The following is a 27291-nucleotide window of genomic DNA, read 5'->3' on the forward strand; positions in this document are numbered from 1 at the left end:
AAGCAAGAGCTTGTGAATCGACCCTCTCATTCTTTACAAGGTGAAGTCAACGAAATTAAACTGCGAGGCGGGGCGGACTACAGGCCCCTGTGACAAAAAACCTTTTGCTCTGGGCTCGTTTCAAAGTTTGACTCTGGCTAAAGAAGAGCAGGTGAGTAACTGGAGTGTTTCAAAACCATGAGAACAAACTCAAACCTAAAAACAAGTCAAGAGTGGACAATGTGTACTTTCTCCTCCTGTGTCCACATCTCCTCTGTATGGTACGGCATTGTTTCAACTTTAAGGCTTAAGGTCCGATTGTGCGGTTAAAGCCAACTACCCCTCCTGTGTTATTCACAGCAACATTTACCCAGACAGATCAAATGAATTATTCTGACAGTCTGCCAAAGGCTGCAGCGTGCGCTCGTATGCGTGTAGCCGCAGGCTCCGGCTTCAAACCTATAGATGGATTATGATAATTGACTGATCTGCATTCACCTAGGGTAACGTAACCTCTGGAGGGAGAAAAGGGGAACTGCGTGGGAGGGTTGGAAAGGTGGAAAGCATGTAAAGAGAAAACTAAGTAGGGAGGGGAAGGAAAGATCTCACACAGAAAGAAGAGGTTTAATAAACAAGGCGGACGGTGTGGTTCTAAAGAAAGGAAACAATAAAAAGAAAAAGAGAGTGATTATATTTCCGCCGGGACAGTCTGGGAGGTGAAAGAAGAAGAGGGGCGAGATCAACGAGGGAGGCGAATGAAAGGGCGCAGGAGAGGATGGAGAGGCATTCCTGGCTGCTGGCATAAAAGCGGCGAGGAAGAGGGAAAGCAGCTAATCTGAAATCCAGATGCCTTGGGGACCAGCAGAGGGTCAAGCAAACAGAGCGCTCCATCCCCTCCACGCACTCTCTCCTCGCAGATCAACGGGACGAGGACAATCAGCTGGATACTTGTTGACGTCGGTGTCTCTAGTAGAACTTTGTCCATCTCAAGGAGTTGGTCGTTTTCTCTCCTTAGACAGTTTGTTTTCCATCTCCTGGAGAAATTCCCAGGTGAGTCCCATGTGAATTTTAGAATGAGGCCGTTTTAAAGGCTCCCAGATGTAGGGGCCAGCTTTACAGATGTTATTTTCTGGCACTCTTCCTTTTATTTGCCATCTAAACTTCTATATAATTTACAAAAGTAACCTCACTTATATACTGTAGATTCAGAATAATGTCTGTTATCATTTAGCTGCATTAAAGAGCTTTTGCTAACTGAAAGTAAAGTATTTGTAAAAGTGATGTATATCACTTTTTAACAATGCAAAAAGACAAAATCTTACCAAGTACTTTAGTCTAGTTTCTAGTACAAATATCTTAGTACAAACAAAATACAACATAACTAACTTACAAGCAACTTTTCTGAAAGATATAGCTTACTTTACGAAACTCATTCTTAATATTTATTTGAAAAAAATGTGCTAGATTTTTTTTTTAACCTATAACATGGAGAAAATGTAAGTGAAGAAATCTGCCAGTTCAACTAAAAAATCAATATTAGGGGATTATTTATTTAAAATAAGTTCCTATATTTTGCGGATAACTTGTGAATAAGTTTGGTCTTATTCCAAGTGTGTTAAAATATTTGTACTAGAAACTAGACCAAATATAACCTGATGTGTTTTTGCAGTGTACTCAMTCAATCATGCTGTCTTTCATCTGTGAACATAATCAGACAGCAGTAGGATTAGAGTGGAGCCATTAAACTAGTTGAAAAACATGCTGACAAACCATTGAAGCAGCATCTAAACCTAATTTCTACTAAGATAAAGCAGGAACAACATCTGAGAAGTTCTGTTCTCTGACCCAGACTTTTTCAGGAAGTTCGTCCAGTCATGTTGTTGCCTGTGAACACTTCGGGCAAAAAAAGACGCTCTGCATAAATACAGCATTTAAAATTTATTAGACACTCTGCTATGTTTTAATGACTAAAGAGGGCCAACTTCTCCTAATAACAAGCAGCAGGTAGTACATGCTTACAAAGAATGGTTGAATTTATGCTCTAATGAATGAGGATAATTGCAAACAAAGCTAAAGCACAAACAGTTGAAGGTTAACTTGATAGTTTGTTGGCTTTTTGAGGTATTTACAACTAATGCTTGGAAGGAACATTCAAAAGCAATCAAATCCTTAAAAGAAATTGACTATAAAAAGTTCCTTATCCTGTGTGCCAAGTGCCAGTCTATGAAGCCACTTGGAAAAAGATGCTATCCGGCAGAGAAACAATGGAAATGCATGTGCAGCATATGATATTGTCGAGTTTCATGGAAAACATGTGGATTTCATACTGCGGTCCTCTTAAGACATGTGTTATCTTGAAAAGAACAGCTTGGATTTGGCCGACTGTCAGTCCAACATTCTATATTTAATGATGTGCTGACTTTGTTCTGACATTCTTTAAAGAATCCAGCGGGTTTTCAGATCCATTCGTATTTTTTTTATCAACTGAAACTAGAAGATCATTAGATGGAGCTTAAAGCTAATCAAGGAGACTCTTAAATTTATGTAACATTCTTTTTTGTGTGTGTGTGTGGTTTCTGTGGAATTATACAACAACCTACTTGGCGAATTTAAAAAAAAAAACAAAACAAGCTTTGGGTGCACCAGTTTGAATTTATTGTGGATTATCTATATTTCAGAGAAGGTCAAATATATACATACAGACTCAAAAATGGATGAATGTAGAGGTGAAGAGATAGCAGCATGGTAGTAGATCATCTAAGCAGCCATTTTGTTCCCACAAACAAACTTAGTGTACAGTTCTAGTTGGATAGTCTCACCAGAGTTGGTAGAGTTTATTCAAATTGGATGTTTCTGATCAGGAATTCAGCTTTTAGATCAACAGGATTGAGGTATTTGCCATCCTACAAGTTTAATGTCAATCTGCTTCATCAATTTCAAAAATACTTTCGATGTGTGATCGAGATTATTGTTCTGTTGGATAAGTTTTAGCCATTCAGTTGTTGACGTTAAATAATTTGGATACAAGCCTCTATTTTCTGTACTCCACCCATTTGAGCAAGTGGCAGCAAAAAACGATTGTCAGATTATGCTACCACCACCATGCCTTTAAATTTTTACAGTGGTCTTAAGTTTCTTGAGTTGGAATGCTTCACCATGATTTCTTTATAGTCCTCTTGTCAATGTGCCCAAACATTTCTCCAGAAGGGGGTGCTCTTCTGCGCTTGTCCATGTGGGAGGCAAACATTTTTAGACAAGTTTGCAGGTTTATATTTTGAATCATGGGGGATTCTCTTGGTCAGCACCTTTCAGTGCATGGCAATGTAAAATTTGCTTCTCTGTGGACTGATGTCAGTCGATCATTCACTTGAGCCTTCTGTTTAATTGTATAATATTGCTAAAAATTTGACATCACTGAACACGTCTCTGAACTCTGTTTTGGCTAACTGACAGATTCCAGGACATGATCAAACTAAAATAACATATTTCACCAATAATACCATATTTCCATTGTTTGTGATTCTAATCCCACTGTAACATTTTATAAACCATGATCAAATCAAAATAAAACACCCTGCTGGTAAATCATGATTGTTTGTTTTTTGAGTCACATAACTACATGTCTTTCTGGTAGTATTTCCTTCTACAGTTATTAGCTGTCAAAGTGGGTGAGAAATTTTGACCTGACTGATATAAGAGCAACATATTGTTCATGCAAAATGACATAAGGCAGGCAACCAATAGCACAAAAGTACAAAATAGAAAAGTAGCCAAATAGGTCACTATTTGGCCAAAAAAAGGTTGAAAAAGTGCAACTTTACAAATGGAAAGATAAATTATAAAGGGTGCACAGATAAAGAGTTCTGCTCCAGTCAATGCTCAAGCTGTGAATGAAACTATTAATTGTCAATTTATGAACATTTATGAATACTATAGTCAGCCTTATATTTCTAAAGATGATCCACTAAAAAGCACCCTATAGAAAGATGTAAAGAAAAGAAATGACTTATTACAGCTGTACTGACAATGACACACTTTGCCAGACAGACAGACAGCATATGATTTTGATACACAGGATGTCAGACTGGTTTGTGCTCCTCCTCTATAAGGAGTACACCACTTTCACCTCTGCCAGACACATGTGATTTTTATGGTTCAACAAAAGTCTTATTCCTATTTCCTTGGATCTCTTCGCCTGTTTTCATTTGTCCTTGTCTTTTTTCATTGCACTGCATTGTTTTCTCCTTCCTTCTACCCAGATTTCTATCTTTATATCTTCTTGTTTCCTCCTTTTTGGGGTGTAATCCTCCTTATTTATATCCTTATTTCCAAAATATGCTAAATTTAACCCATACCAGCATTTCTTATAAAATGTTTCAAGATGAGAAAGACATTATTTACTATAGGGAACAGATTTGAGAGGGTTTCCACTTTCACCGTGAATTAGAATTAACTTTTTGTACTTCATGTGTATGACACGTTCCTCATAGATAGAAGCCCAGTTCTCTTCCATCATGTGACAGAGTGATATTGTGTGTTTCAGTGGAAAAGCAACATGGCTAATGACTCAAATTGAAAACACACAGATCTCAACCTTACTCTCTTGCTCCATCTGGGAAATGCCTCAGCCAGATCTGATGTAAAATAGCAAACCAGGACAAATATGCTGGCAGAGATTTAGATTTGACAAAGTTGAAAAATAAAATCACAATTTCAACTAGCTGCTTTTTTTGCTTAAAATTTTGTCAACAAATTTTGATAGAGAAATTTGCAAGTCCTATTTGCTAAAGTCAGTAATCATAAATTGGGTCAATTCTTCCTGCGTCAATTTGTACTTTAATTTCATACTCAACCATTGACTTTTTGTATGCATGGTTGTTTGAAGGTACTCTTGTTTCCCACAGTCAGTAAACACGCTGAACTACCCTTAAAACTGAGTATGTATGTGTAGTGCTGTAATGGGAGTGTGTTAGCTTGTGATGGACTGTCCACCTGTAGTTACATCCACTTCCCAGTCCAGATAAAGCAGATAGAGATCATAGATGGGGTAGATGCAAGCATCGCTGACCCACAGGCGGCTTAATGCGTTTTTCAGGTCAGGAAACCTGAGCAGCGTGTGGCTTTGTGATGGAGAAAGACAACAGCGCCAAAGTCAGATCCAAGGAGGAGGATTATCAATCTGCTGTCGGAATGATAATAACATGACAATCCGACCCCTTCACACACTTTACCGTTTCGTTCTCTCTCTCTAATACGCACAAACACACACACACACGCATACCCCCCCACACACACACACACACACAGCTGTTAGGTGAATTATCCTCCCTGTATGGATGGAACACAGACTGAAGTGGAAACCAGAAACCCCCAAACTGGCCTCTAATGACTTGAGAAATTCGTTTGTTACTTGTTAACATTTCTCTTCCTGCCTCTTCAACAGATCAGTGTGAGAAAGAATTTGTGTGGGTGTGTGAGAGAGTTGCTGTATGTAAATAGTACGTTATTCACCCCTCAAATCACATTACTGATATTATTTCTGTAAACTTTTTGCTGTCTCTAAACTTGATGTTCTATTCATACATGTTTCACTGGTTTTGTGGTGTTTACCTGCATTAGATTTAGAGGCAGTAGTTCAAAAGTTCAGATTTTTTTTAATTTTTTTTACCCTTTTTCAAGTCAATAAATAAATATTGATCTAAAATAGAAACTCAAGAAGCTCCAGAGATAAAAAGAGAAGAAAAAAAAATCTTACCAGGATCCCACACTTAGCAGAACTTCTGTGGTCCCAAAACAAACTGACCTGTAAATAAGGTCAGGAAAAAGTGAAGTTGGCAATCAGCAGTTAACAAATCAAGTATATAGTAGCCAGTAATGTTTCAAAATCAATCCAAACAGCCTATGTTTGAATAACTAAATTTTTCATTAATCACAAATTAGCTTGTTTAATAACTAATGAATCATATTGATGTTGCACAACAAGCATCAAGTCATTCATTGAAAATACATTCAACGCTCTGTTAGCATAAACTGAACATAAGCCCAGACATCACAGGCATTTCAGTAAGAATGCCACAAGCATTAGCATTTCAAAAGATGTTTAAAAAAACACCATACAAATGGCAGTTTAGCTGAACTGTTAAAGGGGCAGTGTGATGTAAAATTTACTTTCTTGAGTTTTAGATCATGTTATAATGTTATTCGGTCATCAAAACAGACCTGGAGTGTCGCCTTGATTCTTTCATGCATGTTTGAGTAATTCTTAAATCTCCATGGCAACCATTCAGCTGTGCAAAACGCCTGGGTGGACCTAGCTCCGCCTTTGAGGACGAAGCTCCTCCTCTAAGCTGCAGTTTCTAAGCTTACAAACTCCACAGAGCAACACTCCTCCGTAAGTCCCTCACTCAGCTCCTTCAGACTAGCCAGCAGCAATTAGCACACACCTGGTGAAGCTGTGCATCAGCTGAGCTCATTATAGGAGCTATTTATGTGGAACGCTGGTAAAAACGTTGTTAAAGGGTTAGTAGAGGAGCCATGTTGTGATGACTTCATGAAGATGGAGTTTCAGAAAGAACAGGAGCTTCTTAAAGAGACAGAGACCCAATTTCAAGGCATTAAACTAGGAAGTTGTTTTTTTTAAGTTATATTGACGCATGTAGCATTTTTATAACAACTGAAGGTGACATAGTTACTTGATTGCAATATAAAATGGCACAATGTGCCTGAAAAACACATACCCCCCCCGCCCCCCCTCCCCTTAAGGGCCCTTAAAACAGCAATAAAAAATCAGCAGTCCTGTTTCAGTTACTGTTAATTGTAATAATTTTATCCACAAACTTATCAAACATGTCGAAACGCCACGATGGAGAACTGATATAATAGACAAAACGGGACCTAGAAACAGATCCTAGCAGTAAAATTAACAACAGGATCCAAACAAATTCACCAGTGAATCTGGTAACTCCATATCAAGTCTTCATCGAGTTTTTGGATGTAAAAGGCAGACAGCTCCATTCCAGCTACGCACAGCCAGCACTTTAATAACAGCGCCCCCCAGTGGCTGGATGAATGAAAAGCTTATAGGTTTGGAAAAGTTGGCTAAATGTCTGCAGTTACTTTTTCTTGCCATTTTTTTTCCCCTTGTGTCCCCCCCGCCTGAAGAGACTCTGAACTGGTCAAGGTTAAAAGTTGAGTCTTTAATCCAGAGTAGAGTTGATGGGTTGATTGTGTGCTGACAAAAAAAGATGTATTGCTGCTCTTCAATATGATTACGTTGGACAAACAGAAGATTAGTTCGCTGTTCTCCCCCCATGAGAAAACGCGCACCCAGTGACAGGCAGGATTTAGACACGTATTCAAAGCTTTCTGAGCGGCTCTGTCAGCCTGGAGGGAAAAGAGTTTGATAATGTAATCCCAAGCTTGGGGATTTTTCTCACAACTCTCATATTTTTCCTCAGACTCGCTAATGTCCCGTCTCTCTTCCCCCATCTCTTTCATTTCCAAATCTAATCTCCAGCAAAGGGAAACGTTTATGAATGCGTGGAGGTTTGCATCACATTAGGATAATTTCTCTCTTTCATCGGGAGGAATCAAAGCTAAAAATGACAACTGAATCTAAGACGAGGAATGTGTTCATCCTCATCGCGAAACCTGTGTCAGAAGATCAAAGACTGAATATGAATGTGGTACAAAATACTACATGGGCAATTTATTCAGGTAGAGATGTACAGCAGAGCCTCGCAAAGCGACTCAAGGATGGACATTTTTGACGTTTGGTCACGTCATGAACTCAAAGGTTTGAGTATTTTAGTGGGATTTTACAGACTAACATAAAGTTGGGCAAATTTTAAAAGGAAACGGATGTTTAGTTTTTAAGATTTTTTGTGTGTTGTGAGTGTTTTTGTATTTTTTCTTCAAGTCTGTTGGATAGCTTCAAGTCTTAAGATAGCTTTGCACATCTGGAGGTTTTGGAACCACATTGTGGATATGGGAGTGGAAGGAAAAGGTCCTGTCGACAACGACGCCCAGAATTTAGGGGAAGGTAAAAGCATGGAGCTAAACGGGAGGAGAAAAACCATCGGATTTGGAAAGGATGTTTTAGTGCCAACGAGAAAGAGATCTGTTTTATTCTCTAAATAAGCTAAAGAAAATTATTAGAAAACCAGCGATTGAATTCACGGAGACAATCGGAGAGGGTGGAGTTGTGGCGTCAGGTTTGGTGGACAGGTGGAGCTGAGTGTCATCCAGAAACGGATTTACAAAAGGTGTGACCCAACGTAGGTAGATAATAAAATGCAGAGCCCCAAGAACTAAGCCGTGGGGAACACCAGCTCTATCGAAGGATAACAGACTGAAAAGATGTTGAATGAGCTGAAATATTGAATGTATTATTTCTCCTCTGCTTTCCCCACCATTACAACCGGTGTTCCCCAAGGCTCAATCCTCGGGCCCTTACATTTAGAGGTACTTTCTGATGAAGATTCTTCTTAGGATTAATAAACATTAACTTGTTTACTATTGACATTTCTCAGAGTATCAATTACTCCCGATGGATACCGGTTTATACTTGTTGCTCCTGGATTAAATGCATGAACGCATTTTTGTTGACATTAATCTGTGTAATCGCCGCTCTTTGCAGGTATGTTGACATTGGGAGGATTCTGACAGACCTCCAGTCATGGGGCTTTTTTTCTGCACCAAATCACTCTGCGGGCTGGCTGCAGCGTGGTTCCCCCTGTTCTTCTCATCACTCCTACTGCATTCGGTAAATCATTATTGCAGATGCTGCTGATTTATTGTGGATGGGAGCAGTTAAAGTTACAATGTCAGGAGAGGTGAATAACCACTAGCTTTCTTATGAAGAGCAATGCAGGTGGTTCTACTTTCTGGAAATTGTGGGAAAGTTTAACATTTTCTACTGAAATATTAAGTCTAAGGTGGATAGTTTGAATAATTTCTCTCAAAAAAAAGTCCTTAATTTTCTCCTCTTTTTTTAACCTTCATTGTCCTTCACGTGTCCCGTAGCTGGTCCACGGTGTTCCATCCTGTCCGCGGAGCTGCAGCTGCCCAGGCACTAAGGAGGTCCACTGCACCTTCAGACATCTCGCCACCATTCCCAAGGCCTTCCCTAAAACCACAGAGAGGCTCAACCTGGGGTAAGACTCAGCCACATCGTTCAAAACAGGAGGCATGTAGTCATTATGGGGGATGGAAACTCTCCTCCTCATCAGGATACTACAAGGAACAGAGGGGAAGTGAAATGTTGTCATTAGACAGCAAACGATCAAGCACTTATGAAAACAGTTCTACTTTTGAGATATTTTGTCTTTGTCTTGGAACGCTGAAGACAAGTCCCTTGTTGTCCAAAGTGGAATCTGAGGAAGGATTCACTCAACCAGCAACAGCTGTAGTGAAAAAAGCACCATTAACTGGGGAGGAAATCAGCTGGAGCCTTATTAGTGTACATAGTTGAGATAAAATCTGATTTCAGATTGAAGCATCAGGACTTGACAGAGTGGCTCGCAAAAGTATTAATTCAGAAAACTTTTCTGCATTGAAACCATAAACAGAGTAATTTGGGGGGTAATTTAATGTGACGGACCAACACAAGATACAGCGGACCCAGGTATTTGTGGGGGGGTTAGGAACCTAAAATAAATGTTCTAGTAATTGAGACGTCCTCTAAAAATGTTTTACCACAAGTTTTCTGATCAAATGTTTTTGCACTTGGATGAGCTGTTTATTCCAGCTGGTTTGAAATGAGTGTACTTCGTAAAACTGAAATAAAGTTTCACGCCAGTTTGTATAAAGCAGCTAAGTATGTATTTGTAGGCACCGGCCTCCTCAGAAGTCGAGATTGTCATTCTAACCTGTTGAATCCAAAGCTCTTCTGTAAACTGGCCGACTAAAATTTCCCCTAAACACCACATATATAGCAGCTCCAAAACGACTTAGAAACAACCAGATGTAGTTGAGTAGTTGAGTGCACACCTTGAATCCTTCCTCATATTCCTTCTGCGAGTATCTGAAAGTCCTGCAGAGTGAAGGAGTGCATCTGCTTTTGTTAACAGAAAAGCACTAAACCTGCCAGGGTTTGAAGCTGAGCCCCCAACGGGGAAACCTACACTAAAATGTGTGCATTCATAGTGTAAGACACTGGGGATGAAAGTGAGATCCGCATGATATATCGCCAGCTGGATGGTTTTAATGAATGGTGGGCAGTACAAGGGGGAGACGGGAAGCAAATTCTGGAAAGTTCCATGTGTGTTTGGATGCGTAGGGGTATCTGCAGCTTCCTGGTCGATAACTCTGACAGCCAGGACACAAATCCATCCAGATCCAGCTGACACTTTGATTTGCTGCTGTAAATCACATTTTGTTCTCGAATCTTCTGAATTTAGTCTGAAAGTGTAATCTGTTCTAAACTGGGTAATTCTGGTTCGTACCAAAATAAGAAACCTCTTAACTGAAAAACAAAATGCTAAACCTTAAAGCTACATGATTTAGAGGTGGAGAAAATCACTGTAGGTCAAAGGTTGGCCAAATTCTCTCTGCTACTCCTCCATCCTCCACTCTGTCATTCCCTCCGGTGTTTTTCTTAACTTTCCCTTCAGTGAGCTCATTCCCCAGACAAACACTGGCTAGCAAACAGCTAGTAGCATACCTCTCGACCCCTGCCTTCAATAGCAGACCACCCGACTGATCCTGAAGGTTCCCTTTTCATTGCAGACTCTTTATTTTCTTTCTCTTACAGTTACAACAGCCTGACAGAGGTGGAGGGGTCAGAGTTCAGGTCGCTGCGGCAACTGGAAATGCTCATGTTGCATGGAAATGACATTAGCATGGTCCAGACTGGGGCTTTCTACACTCTACGGTCACTGCAGGTACTTTTTTTTTACTCTTAGCGCATGCATGTCTTTGCACAGTCTTCAGACTGAAAGCAACATTAACATTTTGGAAAGGTTCTTGAGAGGGAATCTGTAGTGGGAGCTAAAGATTGCCATGATGGACAGGAGGTCTTCCAGCGTCAGCGAAATGCCAGGTGCACCTTTCTAAAATCTGGTTAGCAATCATGAGAAAGGTTTATGCTTGACGCATCTACAGACGCACAGAATCGAGCCGACAACTTTTATAGCATTTATAGCTACTTTGTGCGGCTCATTCTCATATTGTTCTAAACTCTAGGTGGCAGTGTTGGGTGCTTATGGCAGCTGTAGCATGCTTAGAAGAAAAAAAAAGTTATAGTAGCAAGATGCCAACACAAGTGAGTGTGTTGGTGGTCGTATCGTCTTTACTCACTGAGTCACGTATTCACAAACTTCCACCAGAGGGAGCTCTTTTTCTGCATATTACAAAGTTTTAAAAAATCTGAAATGACATAATTTGACAGTTGGCAACTATCAGGAAGTATTAATGGGACCAATATTGGAATTAATTTTTTGGTTTTATTTTGTTTTTCAACAGTTTTAGCAGATCACAGTTACCAATGTAACCAAAGGAAATGTTTGATCAAACCTAATGTATATCTTACAGAACTTTCTGCATATGTTTTCTTCACATCTGTCTGCAGATAATTTTTCCGGGTCAAAAAGTAAAAAAAAAAAAAACTAACAAAAAAAAAACAGCCTAGATCAGTGGTTCCCAAACTTTTTCTCCTGTGCCCCGCCAGTGGTTTGCAAATATTTTCTGTGAAAAGTTCTTTGCGTTTTGCTGGTTTGCTGCCATGATTCTAACACACCCGCATAGCTCTGCAGGTCAGCAGCAGGTCTCCTTCACTGCCGCACAGGTGTAAACCCAGCGCGAGTGTAGTAGCGCTCTTGTTGCGTTTAAAGGCGGCTCGGAAAAACAGGTTACCACATGTTAACAATGGATGAAACAGTTTTAACTGCTGATAAAAGTGACAGAGGACACAGATATGGGAAGTGCAAAAGCCCCTGTATCAAATTGACAGATGAGTAACAGAGAGTTGGCCATTCTAAGGTAAAAACCGCTCGCATACAGCGTTCGTTTTTTGTTTAGTTTTTGCATCCGTGCGGCTTCCCCCCCTGCAATGGCACCCCCCCTCCCCTTGGGGGCGCACCCCACAGTTTGGGAACCTCTGGCCTAGATTAAGTTATAAGTGGACATGAAAACCCACACGCAGGTTTGCTGTGACATACTACTCCTCAGATAAATCTTCTTCTTTAAATGTTACTGTAATTTTCTTCAGGGCTGGAACATCACAAAGAAAAATTGTGGTAATGAGGCTGGCAAAAGCTAGTGCATGCAGTTTACCGAACAAACGAAATCACGGTAATTCTTTCCTACATAATCCCTACTTTGGACAGTAATTAGCTGCACTGTGATTGCTTCCCTGTTGCCAGGTCCATATGGCTGCAGTTACAGGCTGAATTTGATCTTAATCAAAACAAAAGCCAATGCCAAAGAAATAGATGAGAAACAACGAACACATTACATTTTGCCAATTGGAAAATACACTGAGAAACAAAAACAGGACACTGGACCTTATGTGACTTAATATTACTTGACCAGACCGAGACACAACAACATCTGTTTGGTTCATTCTCAGGAACAGAGTTTATAAGCTGCAGTTGCTATTGAAGTTTCATTGTGTAAAAATAGCTAATAGCAAGTGAACTTTCTTATTTTATTTCAAACAGATCCTGAAGCTGAGCTATAACAAGCTCACATCAGTGAGTTCTGGTCTCTTCGAGGGCCTGGTCACTCTGATCCGGCTCCACCTGGATCACAACCTTATCAATTTTATAGAGCCCTACTCCTTTTCTGGTCTGACCTCTCTGAAACTCCTACAACTGGAAGGGAACCAGCTGAACCAGATCCATCCTCACACCTTCATAACGGTCTCGGTACTAGGAAGCTTTTGGACCTCTGGACTCAAGTAAGAAACTCAACAACCGCTGGAGCTTTGCTTCAGTTATACATTTCTTAAATTTTAGGCCAAGAATTTTACTTAGGAATGTAGAATATGTACGCAGTACACAATTTATGACAAAAAAACATGATGTTTTTTTCTTAGACACTTACATCTGGCAGATAACCTGCTGGAGGAGCTTCCTCCTGCGGCGCTAAAAACGGCTCCCAGGCTGGAGCTCCTCACGATCCATGGTAATCCCTGGAACTGTGACTGCCAGCTTCACTGGTTTGTGGAATGGAGCACTACTCACGAAGGTAAATTAATAAACATTTATCTTCTTCTTTGTGGGCTGGAGAGGAACTCATGTTTTTTTTAAGTATAGAAATTAAGAAAATAAATAGCAAAAGCCTTTTTTTTATGATTCATCTTCCATGGACCCTTCGAAAACCCGAGCTAAATTTCACAAGTTATTACTTAATTGACTAGTTCGGTCTTGGGTTGATTAGAGTCCTGCTTTTCATTTATTTTGGGTTATGTTTAATGTTATGCCATACTTTCATTTAGTTGTTTTGTTTTTTTTAGTCTAAAACGCATGCAAATTTAAGAAACTTTTTTTTTAAATTGCCTTTAAAAAGGATTGGTGTGTCTCCCTTTTTTGTCATGTCCTCCTGAATTCAGTCGTGACAAAATAAAGTTTCTATGTATCTCTATCTATATCTATATCGACACAAGACAGAACTAAATCCAGAAAAACAATCCAATTAAATATAACCAAACAACAAACCCAACAAAATACCAGGACCTCCTGCTACTGGTGTAAAGAGCCAACCATCTTACACCAGAAACAAGAAAACGGTTGATCAGAGACATCAGGGGGAAAGGCAGGACTCATCACAATATCACAATAACAAGAGTTTGGCCACCAGGTGGCTCACTTGTAGAGCAGGAAGATTATTTCTGCATGTCCTACCCCTCTCTTTCTGCCCTTCTTCCTGTCACGTTACTAACCAATAAAGACCACAAAAAACCCTTGAACAAAAAAAGCTGTCCCATAACAGAACCAGGAGGAACCCCACATCCAAAGAGATGACAATAAAGAAACCATGAAAATGAAAACGGATAAAAATCCTTATAGAGTGAAAGCATCTTCAAGCATCAGACCAGATCTCATTATGAATATATACAAAAATCATAACAAAGCACTACTGAGACTGAGATCATTGTTTTTGCATGGAAGCAGAACCCAAAAGAAAATATTGCTTTGGTCCCGTTCATCAGACTAGTGGCTGTTTATGCCAAGCTAATTTGGTTTCTCTCCCCCTTTCATTGCCTCTTGGGTAAAATAATTACAGCTTTGTCATTCGTTTGTTACATTTTTAAACATATTTAATCAGGCCCATATGCTTTCTGTTTGGATAAGCAGCAACAGTTGACTATATATTTTCATGCTTATATCAGAAAATGTTTTTCTTCTTCTTGTCAGTGTTTTTACTGTTTTACGCCTTCTAACCTTTTCTTTTTATTCACTCTTTTCCAGGAGTAGTGAAATGTAAGAAGGAGCGCGGCTCTGCTGAGACGTGCCCTCAGTGCTCACATCCTCAACTCCTGAACCAGACCCAGCTCCTGGAGCTGTCTGTAGGCAAGCTCGTCTGTGAACGCCCAGTTCTTCGATCCCCCCTCAAACAATGGGACAATCCTCTTTGGGCAGAGTCTGAAGCTGAGCCTGACCTCCCATACACTCAGGACTTAGAAAAACCTTTGGGCGAACTGACCATTGTTCTCTCAGACAGCCATGGAAACCGGGCTTTTGTGTCATGTGACGTGCGCCATCCAGGCGATAGCTCACCCATTGCATGGGCTTCAAATCCTCAGTCGCCCATGGAGATATCTGTGAATGTGTCACTGGTGACCATCCTGGAGTGCGAGATCGATCGAGAAACGCTGCAAAATCTCTGGCAACTGGTCGCTTACTACTATGAAACCCCAGCAATTTTAGAGAGAGGTCAACAGAGGGTTAATACTAGCAAAGTTACGTATCAGTATTCCCAGGCTGTCAATGAGAACTCACCCTATTTCACAGAATTAAAAGGATATTTAGAAGCGGAACCATCTTGGCTGCTACAGCCTAGAGTCACAGTAAAGCTAAACAGGCAACAGACAACAACAAGGAAACTTGTCATGGATTTCACCACTTTAATCACAAAAAACATCAACAACCATGAGAGGCAAGAGGATGACAACGATGTTACTTCCTCCTGGGCATTAATCCGTAGAGGAACAACTGGAAGGGTTCAAACTGCTCCGGAGGGTACACAGGTCCATTTAGAGTGCAGTGCTGTTACCTCTGACCCAGAAGTAAAAGTAGAATGGATACTTCCTGATTTATCCACAGTAGAGGAAGCGACAGATAAGGTAGAAATATCTGAAAGAGGCCAGCTTGTAATTTCCAATGCCTCTGTCTCTGACTCAGGTCTCTACCACTGCATCGTTCGAAGCAAAGCTGCTGTGGACTTGATGTCACTTAGGCTTACAGTCAAAGAGCAGTCACTTGGTCCAACAGCTTTAAATGGGCAGAAAATTATGCTTGAGACAGGGGACTCTCTGTCTCTTCCTTGTGAGGTGACCTCAGCTCAGCCAAGTCAAACCTTGTGGTACCTGCCCAAAAACCAAGTTCTCCTGCCGACGCAAAAGACGAGAAGAGCAGAAGTGATGGAGAACGGCACTTTGGTGGTTAGGAAGATGACACAGGAGGATGCAGGGGAATATAGCTGCTTGGCCTCTAATCTGTACGGAGTTGACATGCTTTCTCACATGGTGGAAATAACGGGAGTAAAGGATGTAGAAAAGACCAAAGTACAGACTGACAGAGAACCACTTATTTTGCCACTAGAAACGGATGAAGGGGAGGGCTCAGGGGGTGACTTTCAAGAGACTATACGGCCTTTTGCTACGCAGCTTCCAGAGAAGGTAAGACGACCAAACAATGGCTTGTTTAAGAGAACACGTATGAAAAATTTAAAGAGAAAGCCCAATAAATCTGTTAAGGAATTGGATCCAAATCGATGGGCGGAGATACTGGCCAAAGCTAAAGCTAAACCGAGTGTTCCTCTGCCTACTGAGCAGTCACTAGAAGAGCCCAGTACAGTAACAATCCAAGCTAGCACTGTGAAAACCTCAACTTCTAGTGTGAACACAACTGCAGAGACTTTATTGTATTTTACAACCCTTCATTATACAAAGCAAAATAAATTTTCCTTTCAACGAAAAGTCAAGCCTGAATCCCATTCAAGAAATGGAAAAATGGAGGATGTCTACAAAGTACAAAAAATACAGCAAAATCAGCTTTTGGTTGTAGACCCTGTTATCCTTGGAAGTACAATACCATCCTTACAGCATGTTCAACACACCCCAAAAACAGTACAAAGTTTCACAACTCCACCTAATCTCCTTGTCAAACAACCAGAAACCAAGCAAATTGACGGGGGAAGAAGAAACTTTGTTCCTGATTGGTCTAACAGGAGAAGACCCTTTCAAAGACGTAGAAAGCCCCCAATGAGAAAACTCAAACCACACAAAAACCCCTTCTACCAAACATCTAACCACCCCCAAGGAACTGTTCCTCAAAAAACAATTACCACACCAACTACAACCACCACTACTATAACTACAACCACGACCACTACTACAACAACAACCACCCCTTCTCCAACTACACTGGGGTACAGTGAACCCCTCTCTGCTGAGTATGAGATAGAAGACAACAATGAGAAATACTATGAAGATTATGACTACAAGAGTGGCGAAAGCTTGGAAGCTACAGACGATGTAATTAGTGAAATCTCTCCTGCCACCCATCTCCATGATAGCATTACCCCCTCTCCACCAGTCAGAGAAAAAAATCCTCATCTGAATCAACAAGAATTACCTAATCCAAAGACCATTCCCACTTCAAAGTTGGAGACTCAAATTTTAAAGAGAACTGAAGATGTAGTAGACTTTGAGAAAAGTCCGGTGGAGAGAGAATGGCTCAAAGGACAAACAGAAGGAACTGAGAGCAACAATGAAAGTAATGATAAAATCCTTGCAAGAGTAAATGAGAGGGAGAATATGAATGCATCTGAGGAGCAAGAAAAATTTACAAAGGGAGGTGAGAGACACAAAGAAAAATCAAAAGCGGAGATAGTTACTCAGAGCTACAATTCACAAGATGAATTTCCGTTAACCTCCCGTAACAGACAAAGAGTTACCACAAGACCTTCACCTGATCAAAACCGGCCTGCACAACCAAAGACAACAAAACCAACTAAAAAGACTGAAAACCACCGCCCACAAGTTATGGAACCACTTCATCCTTGGCTGCATCAGAACAGTCATGAAAGAGGACAAACCAGCAGTTCCAGAACTACACACACAGATCAGGACAGAAAAGCAGTAAGACATGGTCAAGTAAATCCCAGCAGTCATTCACAGCCCCCTAAAGTTCCTCCAACCTCCCGCTGGTCCACACATCATCATCATCATCAATACTATCCCATGTACCCTTCCTGGTCTGGTCAAAGGCCATTCCCTCACCCAAGGCAAGGTAAATACAGCTAAGATATTCAGAAATTTGAGTATTTTTGTTTACTCAAACAACCTTTGTTGTAGATTTATGAGTTGTAGAGTTATGAAAGCAGTCACTCAAAGTTACAACACATGGTCTGTTTATAGGGCTGACACCCACTCATCGACCCTGGCCTTTCCTTCACCCATGGAGTCATGGSTCGTTTGTCACAAACCGACCAGAAATAACAGCTGAGACTGCAAAACCCACACCCACTGTCTCAGGAATAGACCTTTCCAAATTTCTACCACCCAATTTCTATCATCATAATCATCAAAATCACCACGTTGACAGCAAGACCCAAACAAGAGATCATCTGTTTCTTTCGAGGCTCAGAAACCGATACAGACAGGTAAAAGGAGGGCTGTTTTTGAAATGTGTGATGAAACAGGATTTCTCATTGCCCTGTTATTCAGGAATTAGAATTTGTGTTTCATTTATGTTATAAAACAAACTTCTTTTAAGCTCCTTATGATGCCATTCATACTTTTTGGATGATCTACAATCATCCGTCCCTGCATAGACCTTTAACTCTGTGGCTATACAATTAGCCACATTTGAGATTTTGAATTAGATTGGAGACAGTGAAATTTTAGGGTTCTTATTATACACCTGGTAATGTCTGTACTCAAATTTATCAAAAATTCTTTTTTTATTAATTTAAAACATGAAAAAATATATTCATGAAAGAATATTTCATTTTCTTGGACCATCATCACAAGTGAATATTGTCTTTACTAAATAACAGACTTTCCTACAATTTGTTATAAATTAAGAGATGTATTACATGTGATTACTTTTTGCTCAATTTTGACCTGTGAATTTGAAGTTTGTAAAATATCTCAATATACTAATCGCACTGATAAAGCCCCTAAGAAGTGTCCAAAGTGGTTTTTGGGGTATTTGCAGCCCTTTGAATAGTTTTAAGTGGTCATTAGTACAAACTCCTTTCATCAGCAAAAACACTTTTGGAAATTTTCAAGGACAGAATATAATATACTGTATAAAATCTTTTAAAATGGAAACTTTTAGGTACAACTTGCAAAACATAGATACATATGTAGAATAAAAATCAGTATGCGTAAGAGTAGATCAGAATGCCCAGCTCTGGTTTTGATTTTTTCAGGCCCAGCTTGATCGGATTGCTCAGCTCGGAAGGATAGCCACACCCAAACCCCGGGTTGGCTACAAACCTCCTCCTCCAGTCACACCTAAAAAAGACTCTCCGCCCCTGCATAGACCTTTAACTCTGAAACAACCAGCAGCCACTGCTTCATACTTTTACTCCCATGAGCACTTGAAGCCTGCTAAACCGTCACATTCATCATTCCTTGAACTCCCCCCAAACCCTCCTGGAAACCCACCAACGTCTCTTGCTCTGCATGTAGGTAAGTGGCCTGTTCAGTGAAGTAAGTCTTAAAAAGAGCCTACATATATTTCTAAATCTATTTTGCACCCTTTATAGTTTTGCTATGTCAAATGTCTTTTCAGGACAAATCAACCCCCCGAATCCAACAGCTGCTGCTCCTTTCCCGTGGTTGTTTGGAGTTAATGGGATGAAACCTCGTATAACCACACTTAGTACAGCAAGTGTGTCAGTGCTGGCTGAGGATGATGTGCTCCTGCCCTGCAAAGCATCTGGGAACCCTGAACCTAACATCGCTTGGACCAAAGTCTCTACAGGTGAAATATTGAAAGAAAAATAATGGAAGAAAAGAAGACGAAAGAGACAAAAAGCAAAGTCAAGAGGAAACTGATGAATTTTTATCTTGTTTTGTCGTCTGTTCTGCCACTAGGTGCCAGTATCCCAGCCAACACCAAACACGGGTCACGTTTTGAAGTCTTCAGGAATGGAACGTTCCTCATTAAAAATGTGCAACTTCAGGATCGAGGACAGTATCTCTGCACAGCACACAACAGGTTTGGATCAGATCGTATGGTAATCACCCTAGCAGTCCAGACAGAGGCTCCCAGGATCCAGCCGCCTAAGACCCCAGAACTATCTATCTACTTAGGGAAAACTGTGGCATTCGACTGCCTCGCTTCTGGGAAACCACCTGCCCAGATTTCCTGGATTCTCCCAGACAGGACGTTTGTGCGAGACCCCGGAATCATTCACACTGTCCTTTCTCCAATGTCTCTGCTTCAGAACGGGACGCTCAGAATTCACTCAGCCAATTTCTCCAGCAAAGGAGACTACAAATGTATAGCAAGCAATGCAGCTGGTGCTGACACAGTCACTTATCAACTCCATGTGGCAGCTTTGCCTCCGAGCATAAGTGAAGGAGTACAGGACACAGTGATCATTCAACCAGGTGAGAGATGACAAACAAATCTACTGCAATCTATTCAAATCCTGTTGAGAACTAGTCTTGTTTGTGGCTTACATTAGTTCATTTGCCCAGACAGGAGCATGTATGCCCACTGCTCTGTGAAGGGCGAGCCAGTGCCTGCTCTCAAATGGACACTTCCATCGGGCGTCCATGTTAAAGCATCACAATTTCTGGGACGCAGAGTATTCGTCTTCCCAAACGGGACACTGTTCGTAAAGAATGTTATGCCATCCGATGGTGGGAGGTATGAACTATAAATTGTTGGCTTAATTTAATGAATAAAATTAATATCTAATTGAATTTAAACATATCACTAACAGTACTTTGGAATTTTTTAAACAACTTTGCTCTACCTGTTGGTGCGATGATGTGAATATCAAAGTAGACACAAAGAACATTATGACCTTAGCTAATGATGCTTCCAGAATAGGGGTAGCTTAGTTTTTCCTATTTGTTAATATACTGCTCACAAAAATAAAGGGAACACTTAAACAACACAATATAACTCCAAGTAAATCTAACTTCTGTGAAATCAAACTGTCCACTTAGGAAGCAACACTGATTGACCCGACGAGGGTCCCCGTTGTCAATCAGTGTTGCTTCCTAAGTGGACAGTTTGATTTCACAGAAGTTTGATTTACTTGGAGTTATATTGTGTTGTTTAAGTGTTCCCTTTATTTTTTTGAGCAGTGTATTTCTTTTCAGACATTAAACCTTTAACCTAATTGTCCTGATATAATAATCAAGGACAGTTCATCTTTCACTAATCAACCATTCAAACCAACCTCAAACTGCAACAAAGTGTTTTTACAAGTTCACGAGTAAAGCTAAGAGCTAAGTAGCAGCTAGCTCGTGACAACCTCGTATCTTGGACTGCCTTCCTAAACATTTTAGGAACTCAGATCTGTAAGTACCTCCCTTGGACGCTCAGAAACAATTAATCAGTGGATAAACTTCATGTCCTCCCTTTATGTCACAGTATCTAATGGTAAAGAAAGAAAAGGATCCTAAAAAGGAGGGTTAATTGCAATCAATGTCATTATCACAATTTTTAACAGTATTGCAATTAGATGCTTACCTGAAATTGCACAGCCCTAATTGTCAGAAATGCTTTGGTGATATGTGTCTTATAAATAATGTATATGAAATGACATCATTGTGTTTTGAATGTTGTCCAATCAGAATTGAATAGAAAACTCTCTCCTCTCTTTACAGACAAAATATTCAACTGATATTACTGTTAATACAATTTTCATCTCAGAAACGTCCTCAAATGTGGCTAATGTAATCAACTGGGAGACAGAAAATTTCAGAGTTAACTAGTATTAGAACTTGACGAGGTTAACTTAGAATTAGGTCAGCACTAGAAATAAAGGACAGCTGCCTGCAATTACACTGGAACGTCTCTGATAAAGGTTCCAACCTGTATCTTTTTCATATTTCATAACCAAATGCAAAGTGAGCTCAAGGTCAGAAGGAGTTTGACAAACCAAATTCCCATCTACCTTTACAGGTACGAGTGTTTGGCCAGCAACGCAGTGGGTGTTGCCAAGCGAACAGTCCTGCTGGAGGTGAGAGAAGATTCCTCCTCTTTATTTGGCCAAGGTCCTCCTCCTCTTCCCATCCCACCAACCCAGAGTCATGGTTCTCCATCCCGTCAACATGTTGTGTCAGCTTTGTATGGTTCTGCTGTCTACCTCCACTGTCCAGAGTCCACTGGATCCTCAAGAGGGACTTTCTGGCAGCTGCCCTCTAAGATCATCCTGGAGCATCAATACAGGCACCTGAAATATCCTTTGACTTTGTGAACAACCGCTACATTGAACTGCATTATTGTAATCCATGTTTTTCTGCCTTTAGCCCAGAGAGACCAATTAAAGTTTTTCGTAATGGGACCCTCAGGATCCTTCAGCTAACAGAGCTGGATGGTGGAAATTATCAGTGCATCTTTCAGAGGCCTAATGGGGAAGACATGGAGCTTTTCCAGGTAAGACCAGAAAACATAATAGCTTGAAGTTCAGTTTGCAGCATAATCTTTCCAGTGGGTCTCTTTTTCTATCATTTGTCTCAGTTAACTTTTTTTTTCATTAGCATTCTTGATCCTGATTTAGAAGATCAATTTAAATTGTACATCTCCTCCAAGAGTTAAAAGTAATGTCTTTCTTGGCCTCTGACAGTTTTATTACATCAACCCTTACAAAGCATGTTTTCAAACAAGCTGCAATTCTCCAAAATTTATTCCAAAATTAGCTTACTGGTGTATTTTGGAATTACACCAGACATACATCTTTCTAGTTCCAGGTAGGAAGAAACGATCCAAAGATGGGTACATTGTGGCGGACAACATGGACAACACTAACGCTGTACGTGGCGTTTAGATAATGCTCAGCTGGTAGTAAGAGGCCAAAAGTGTGCCAAGAAGATATTTTCTACAGTTTAATACCACCAGTGGCAGTCTAAGCCGTTGATTCTTGCACCTTGTTTGGTCTTCTGCTGACTTCTTTAAGATTTATTGTGTCCTGCATGATTTGGTTTAAATGAACCATTATGCCAATTTTTTCTGACCTTGAACATCAACAAAGCAGTTTCACATACACTGCTGCCACTCACTTTATTTTTTTTCCAAATCATTCAATGCAAAATAAGAGCAATGGTTGTGAACGAAAATCACAGTAGATCAATAATTTCTGAAATACTTAGACGACAAGGTCTGACTGACACCAGCAACCATGCCATGTTCAAAATCACTTAAATCCCCTTTTCTCCTCCAGTCTGATATGGGGTTTGAACCTAGAAAGTCATGTCTGCACTGTACCGCTGCCATGGTGAATGCTACTAATGCTAACAAGCTAGTGTATTACTCACTTTATACAGCCAAAAGACCATTTTAGTAGTCTTCCAGCGCTAACTACTTTACATGTCTATGTTTAACAACAACATGAAACACTATTGTACAGATTGTGACCCAAATATTTTGGAGATATCAAAGTTCTTGCCAGGAATTATGAAAACAATGTTTCTTGGTAACTGTCAATGCCTACTGAATCCTGTACATGTGATTAAAAAATGCCAATTTTTGTCTGAAACATTAAATATGTATTTACCTCAACAGGTAGAAGTGCTGATGACTCCCCCTCGAATTGAACATGTAAGGACCACACAGACCATAGTGACTTTCGGAGAGAATTTCCAGGTAATTGCTAAAAATTAAGCAGAATATTATTCTCATTCTAATGTCACAGGTATCGGTTTAAATTTTACTTCTATAATTTCCATTGTAAACCGAACAACAGAAAATTCTGGCTTTCTGTTTTTTTTTGTTTTTTTTCATCAAGTCTGTGATTCTACTATATCGCAACATAAACCATTGGAATCATTCTTCCTTTTTTCACTGTTTTTGATCCAAGGTGGATTGTGTTGCGACAGGCCTACCCAACCCAGAGGTCTCCTGGAGTCTTCCAGATGGAACATTGGTTAACAATGGCCTTCAGTCTGACGACAGCGGCCTTCGCAATCGACGTTATGTGATGTACAGGAATGGAACTTTACTTCTTCAGCAGATGGGCAGAAAAGACGAAGGGGACTACACTTGCCATGCAATGAATAAACTAGGCAAAGATGAAAGAAAACTCAGTGTCAAACTGGGATCAAATGCTCCACAAATTGGATTAAAATCACAATCACTTGTGAAAGTGAAACTGGGAGAGTCAGTCAAACTGAGCTGTCAGGCAACAGGTGAGCCTAAACCCAGAATCACATGGATCTCACCACATACGGATGTGATACCACCACAGTCAGACAAATACAGGGTTGTAGATGACGGAACGTTAATTTTGAAGAAAGTGACACTGGCCGATGAAGGGAAATATGCCTGTGTGGCACGAAATTCTGCAGGTGATGATATTAAAAACATGATAGTTGAAGCTGAACTCCAGGAACCCTACATCAACGGTGTGAGAGGGAAGACTACGGCAAAGCTTTTGACTGTTTCCTACCAAACAGCACTTCTGGATTGCAGAGTGGAGGGAAAACCTGAACCCAAGGTCTGGTGGCTCACTCCATATGGCCACTCACTAACACCACCCTACCTTGGCGGTCGCTTCCAAGTCCACCAGAACGGAAGCCTAGAGCTGAGGGGTGTTAGGAAGACGGATGCAGGCAGGTACAAGTGTTTTGCTAAAAATCACCTGGGTGAAGCCTCCCTTTCAGTTGAGATGGAAGTGGCGTCGCTAGCTGAGAAACCCAGCTTTGCCAGTCCTAACATTGAGATCTTACCAATTAAGCAAGATGGTGGTGAACTAATTCTGGATTGCCCTGCTCGCGGCACACCAATCCCAGAGATTTCTTGGGTACTGCCCAACGGGACCATGTTATCACCCGGACGGAGACTTCAGCGTATTACTCACCATTTTGGAAATGGGACTCTGTGGATCAATCAGCCAACGCCAAGTGATAAAGGAATTTACCGGTGCCTAGCAAGAAACATAGCAGGACAAGCAGAGAAACGTTATTCCCTGGAGGCTGGCTGGAAACCTGTGATCAGAGGAACAACAGGTAGGCTATCGCTTCTCAAACCCATTACACATAGTTATCATTTTAATTTAATAGGTATTCACTATTCTGGTCCTTATTTGTTATGATGTCCAGAGGAAAAAACTTTTTATTCCTAAAATAAAGGTAGTGCACTTAAATCGGAATGATTGCATCCAAAAGATGTTTGGCTTATCTGAAATGTCAGTTGGTTAATCGCATCAACTGAGCTGCTTACCTCAAACACGGGGTCTTTAGCTCCAAGTTTGGCAACCTTTAGACAAATCTCTGTTCCAATAAATCTGAATAAAATGAACGGCTCCTGAGGCAGTAATTCAATCATTTGATACGGGTTTATTGCAGCAGGGATGCCTCTAAAAGTTGTAGGAGAGTTGTTCTTGAGGACTTGAGTTTGAAGACCTCTCTTTCAGAGTATGCTTTGTATTTGCTCCAGAAATTAGATATAATTTGGAATAACAACAGCAGTAGAAAATTATGCTCAAAATTTGAGCATAATTTAGCAAGGCTTAACCTAGTTTTGTTTGGTGTCTTTTGTCAATAACTCTTATGATTTTATCCAATCAGGTGGAATGAAGATCACTTATGGACTCAGTCTGAACCTACCTTGCACTGTTGATAGCTGGCCACAGGCACTGATTACATGGACCCTACCCAATGGAGTAGTTTTGGACAAACCACAGAATGTTGGTCGAATATCTTTCCTCACCAATGGAACCCTACACGTGAGGCAGATTGCCCCCTTTGATAAGGGAACATATATTTGTAGAGCCTCGAACTCTTTTGGATCCTCAACTCTATCTTACCCCGTTATCGTGATGGTTTTCCCTCCCCGGATCACGAGCACAATGGCTTCCATCACAAGAGTCATTCGAGGAACCCCAGTCATGCTACGGTGTACGGCGACAGGCATTCCAAAGCCAGATATTTCGTGGACATTACCTGGGCGCACCACGCTGTTACCTCACAACCACTACACAGTGCAGGGAGGGGTTCATATGACAGATGGGGGTAGTCTGGTCATACAGAATCCTGTCCTGACAAACTCTGGAATTTACAAATGCAATGCTAAAAATGCCCTTGGAACAGATTTCAAATCAACATACCTACAAGTCATTTGAGGACTCTCATAGCAGACTATGACTGAGTGAAAATTCTTTGTTGAGGACTGACTAATCATGATCAAGATGTTCTGCTGGCAGATGTAAAACAGCTTGACCTGTGGCTTTGAAGCTTGAGATACCATGGATACGATTTTTCTGTAACTACAGTACTTGTTTTGCATTTCAAGTTTTGTTCAACTCTGCAGATTCACACTGAAATATATGTTTATGAAGAATATTTTTCTATAGGAAGCTTTGGTTTCTTGACCTTCTACCTTTATTGGCATTCCAAAAGTTTCATGTGGCATTGTTGTTGATCTTCTGTGTTTGAATATTCTAGGGGTAGGCGCTCAATATGGCTGGGTGTAATCTGGTGCTTATATCTAGACATAGCTATCTCTGTTATGGTAGAAATATAATTTACAGTGTTTTCAACTGTGTCTATATCCATGTCTTAAAATCTTTAAGGAATTTAGCGTTTCATGAAACAGTACAGTTCATCACAAAATGTTATCCTGAATGAGTCACCATCAAATATAAACTGGACACACACCTGTTTGCAATTTTTTTCTGTGGTTTGTAACAAAATTATTTGTGGAAAATTTGCTCATTTGCATATTTTTGAGTTGGATATATCAAAAATATCCTAAAGGAAATGCAGCTTCAACGGCTGAATACCTCAGCCCAATGCTACTCGACATGTTATTGGCCGGCGTTTACAAAGCAGCCAATCCAGGTGCACCATTAATGTTTCTTGGTGCTGATTGGCTGTATTCCCAAGAGCATAAGGCAGACCATGGATGTTAGCTTCTGCAGTTGGGCTCAGATAGTTTCCATTGTGTGTTACTGCATATTAAGGTATATTTGAACTATTAAAATAGGCAGTTATAAGTATTTTTAGAGAATAGACTTCGGCTAATTTTGGGTGGCTGTGGTCTCTAACTCCCCACTACCAAGGCTTCACTGTACTTGGATCCGTAGCAAACAACTGCATGGGGATAAGTGAAATTTGGGGGTATTTTCCATATGAAGATCTATTGCTCTCAGATCGTGAAACATGTACATCGCATAATGTACTGTAAGTATAATTATCATGTCTATTCTCTCACATTTCTGGCATTACAGGCACATTGTGACAACATGAAAATATGTTTGCATCATTTATGAGTCAACAGGTGTTGATGTTTTTATCGATTGCCTCAGTACTCACTTTCTGAAGTTAGCAAGGCTTTGTGAATATTCTATGAAAAACTCAAAAAGCAACACCTCATGCTCTGATGTAAGATTAGTTGAGAAAGTTACTTCCATTAATCGGTCAGAAAAAGGTCACAAGGGCGCCTCTCAGGGTGTTTTAACACTCTTGGAAGGTCTCTGTTCAGTTGGGCGAGGAAAGCCCAAACATTTCTCAACATCATTTAGTTTGGTTCACTTTAACAACTCACTTTTAAAAACCAGGGTTTCCCCCAGCGTATTATAAGCCTGGAGGGCCACCAGGCCTTACTTGCCCACCTACCAGGCTAAGCATCATTTCTTTAGTTTAAATAGGACTTTTATACACCAGTAACAGTGATAGTAAAGACAGATTAATCCTGGTTTATAGTTGGTACATTGAACTGGACCTCGCACAAACTGTGATGCCTGCAGCTCTGAAGTTTTGTAACTTTTAAMATTTTTTAACACAAAAACACGATGGGCCACCGGTTGACTGCCTTAGCTATCGAGCTTAGCAGGTTTGGGGGGAAAACCCTGAAAGCAGAACAACTGCCTTCATGCAATTACAGCAGCTGCTCATCTGGGCCGGTTGCACAGGAAGCTCTCCAGCATGTTGCAGGCAGTCCAGAAATGATGAGC

General features: G+C 40.5%; 1 protein-coding gene and 1 long non-coding RNA gene across 2 annotated transcripts; one reads left to right on the forward strand and one right to left on the reverse strand.

The window, feature by feature from the left end:
- LOC103471022 (matrix-remodeling-associated protein 5) lies at nt 1-25998 on the forward strand. Its single transcript, XM_008419789.2, has 17 exons — nt 1-1029; nt 8618-8743; nt 9004-9134; nt 10733-10862; nt 12639-12877; nt 13016-13167; nt 14391-17435; nt 17564-17808; nt 18583-18844; nt 18948-19139; nt 19253-19771; nt 19862-20033; nt 21303-21569; nt 21650-21776; nt 22902-22982; nt 23197-24343; nt 24905-25998. The coding sequence occupies exons 2-17, from the start codon at nt 8657-8659 to the stop codon at nt 25456-25458; spliced, it is 7350 nt and encodes a 2449-aa protein (XP_008418011.1). The 5' UTR covers nt 1-1029; nt 8618-8656; the 3' UTR covers nt 25459-25998.
- Nucleotides 2987-9082, reverse strand: LOC108166656 (uncharacterized). Its single transcript, XR_001777019.1, has 2 exons — nt 8977-9082; nt 2987-5782 (listed from the first exon to the last, which is right to left on the reverse strand). It is a non-coding gene; the product is annotated as an uncharacterized LOC108166656 (long non-coding RNA).
- Nucleotides 25999-27291: the final 1293 nt, after the last annotated feature.

This window comes from Poecilia reticulata, linkage group LG10, assembly GCF_000633615.1.
Source record: "Poecilia reticulata strain Guanapo linkage group LG10, Guppy_female_1.0+MT, whole genome shotgun sequence".
Taxonomy (NCBI): Eukaryota; Metazoa; Chordata; class Actinopteri; order Cyprinodontiformes; family Poeciliidae; genus Poecilia; species Poecilia reticulata.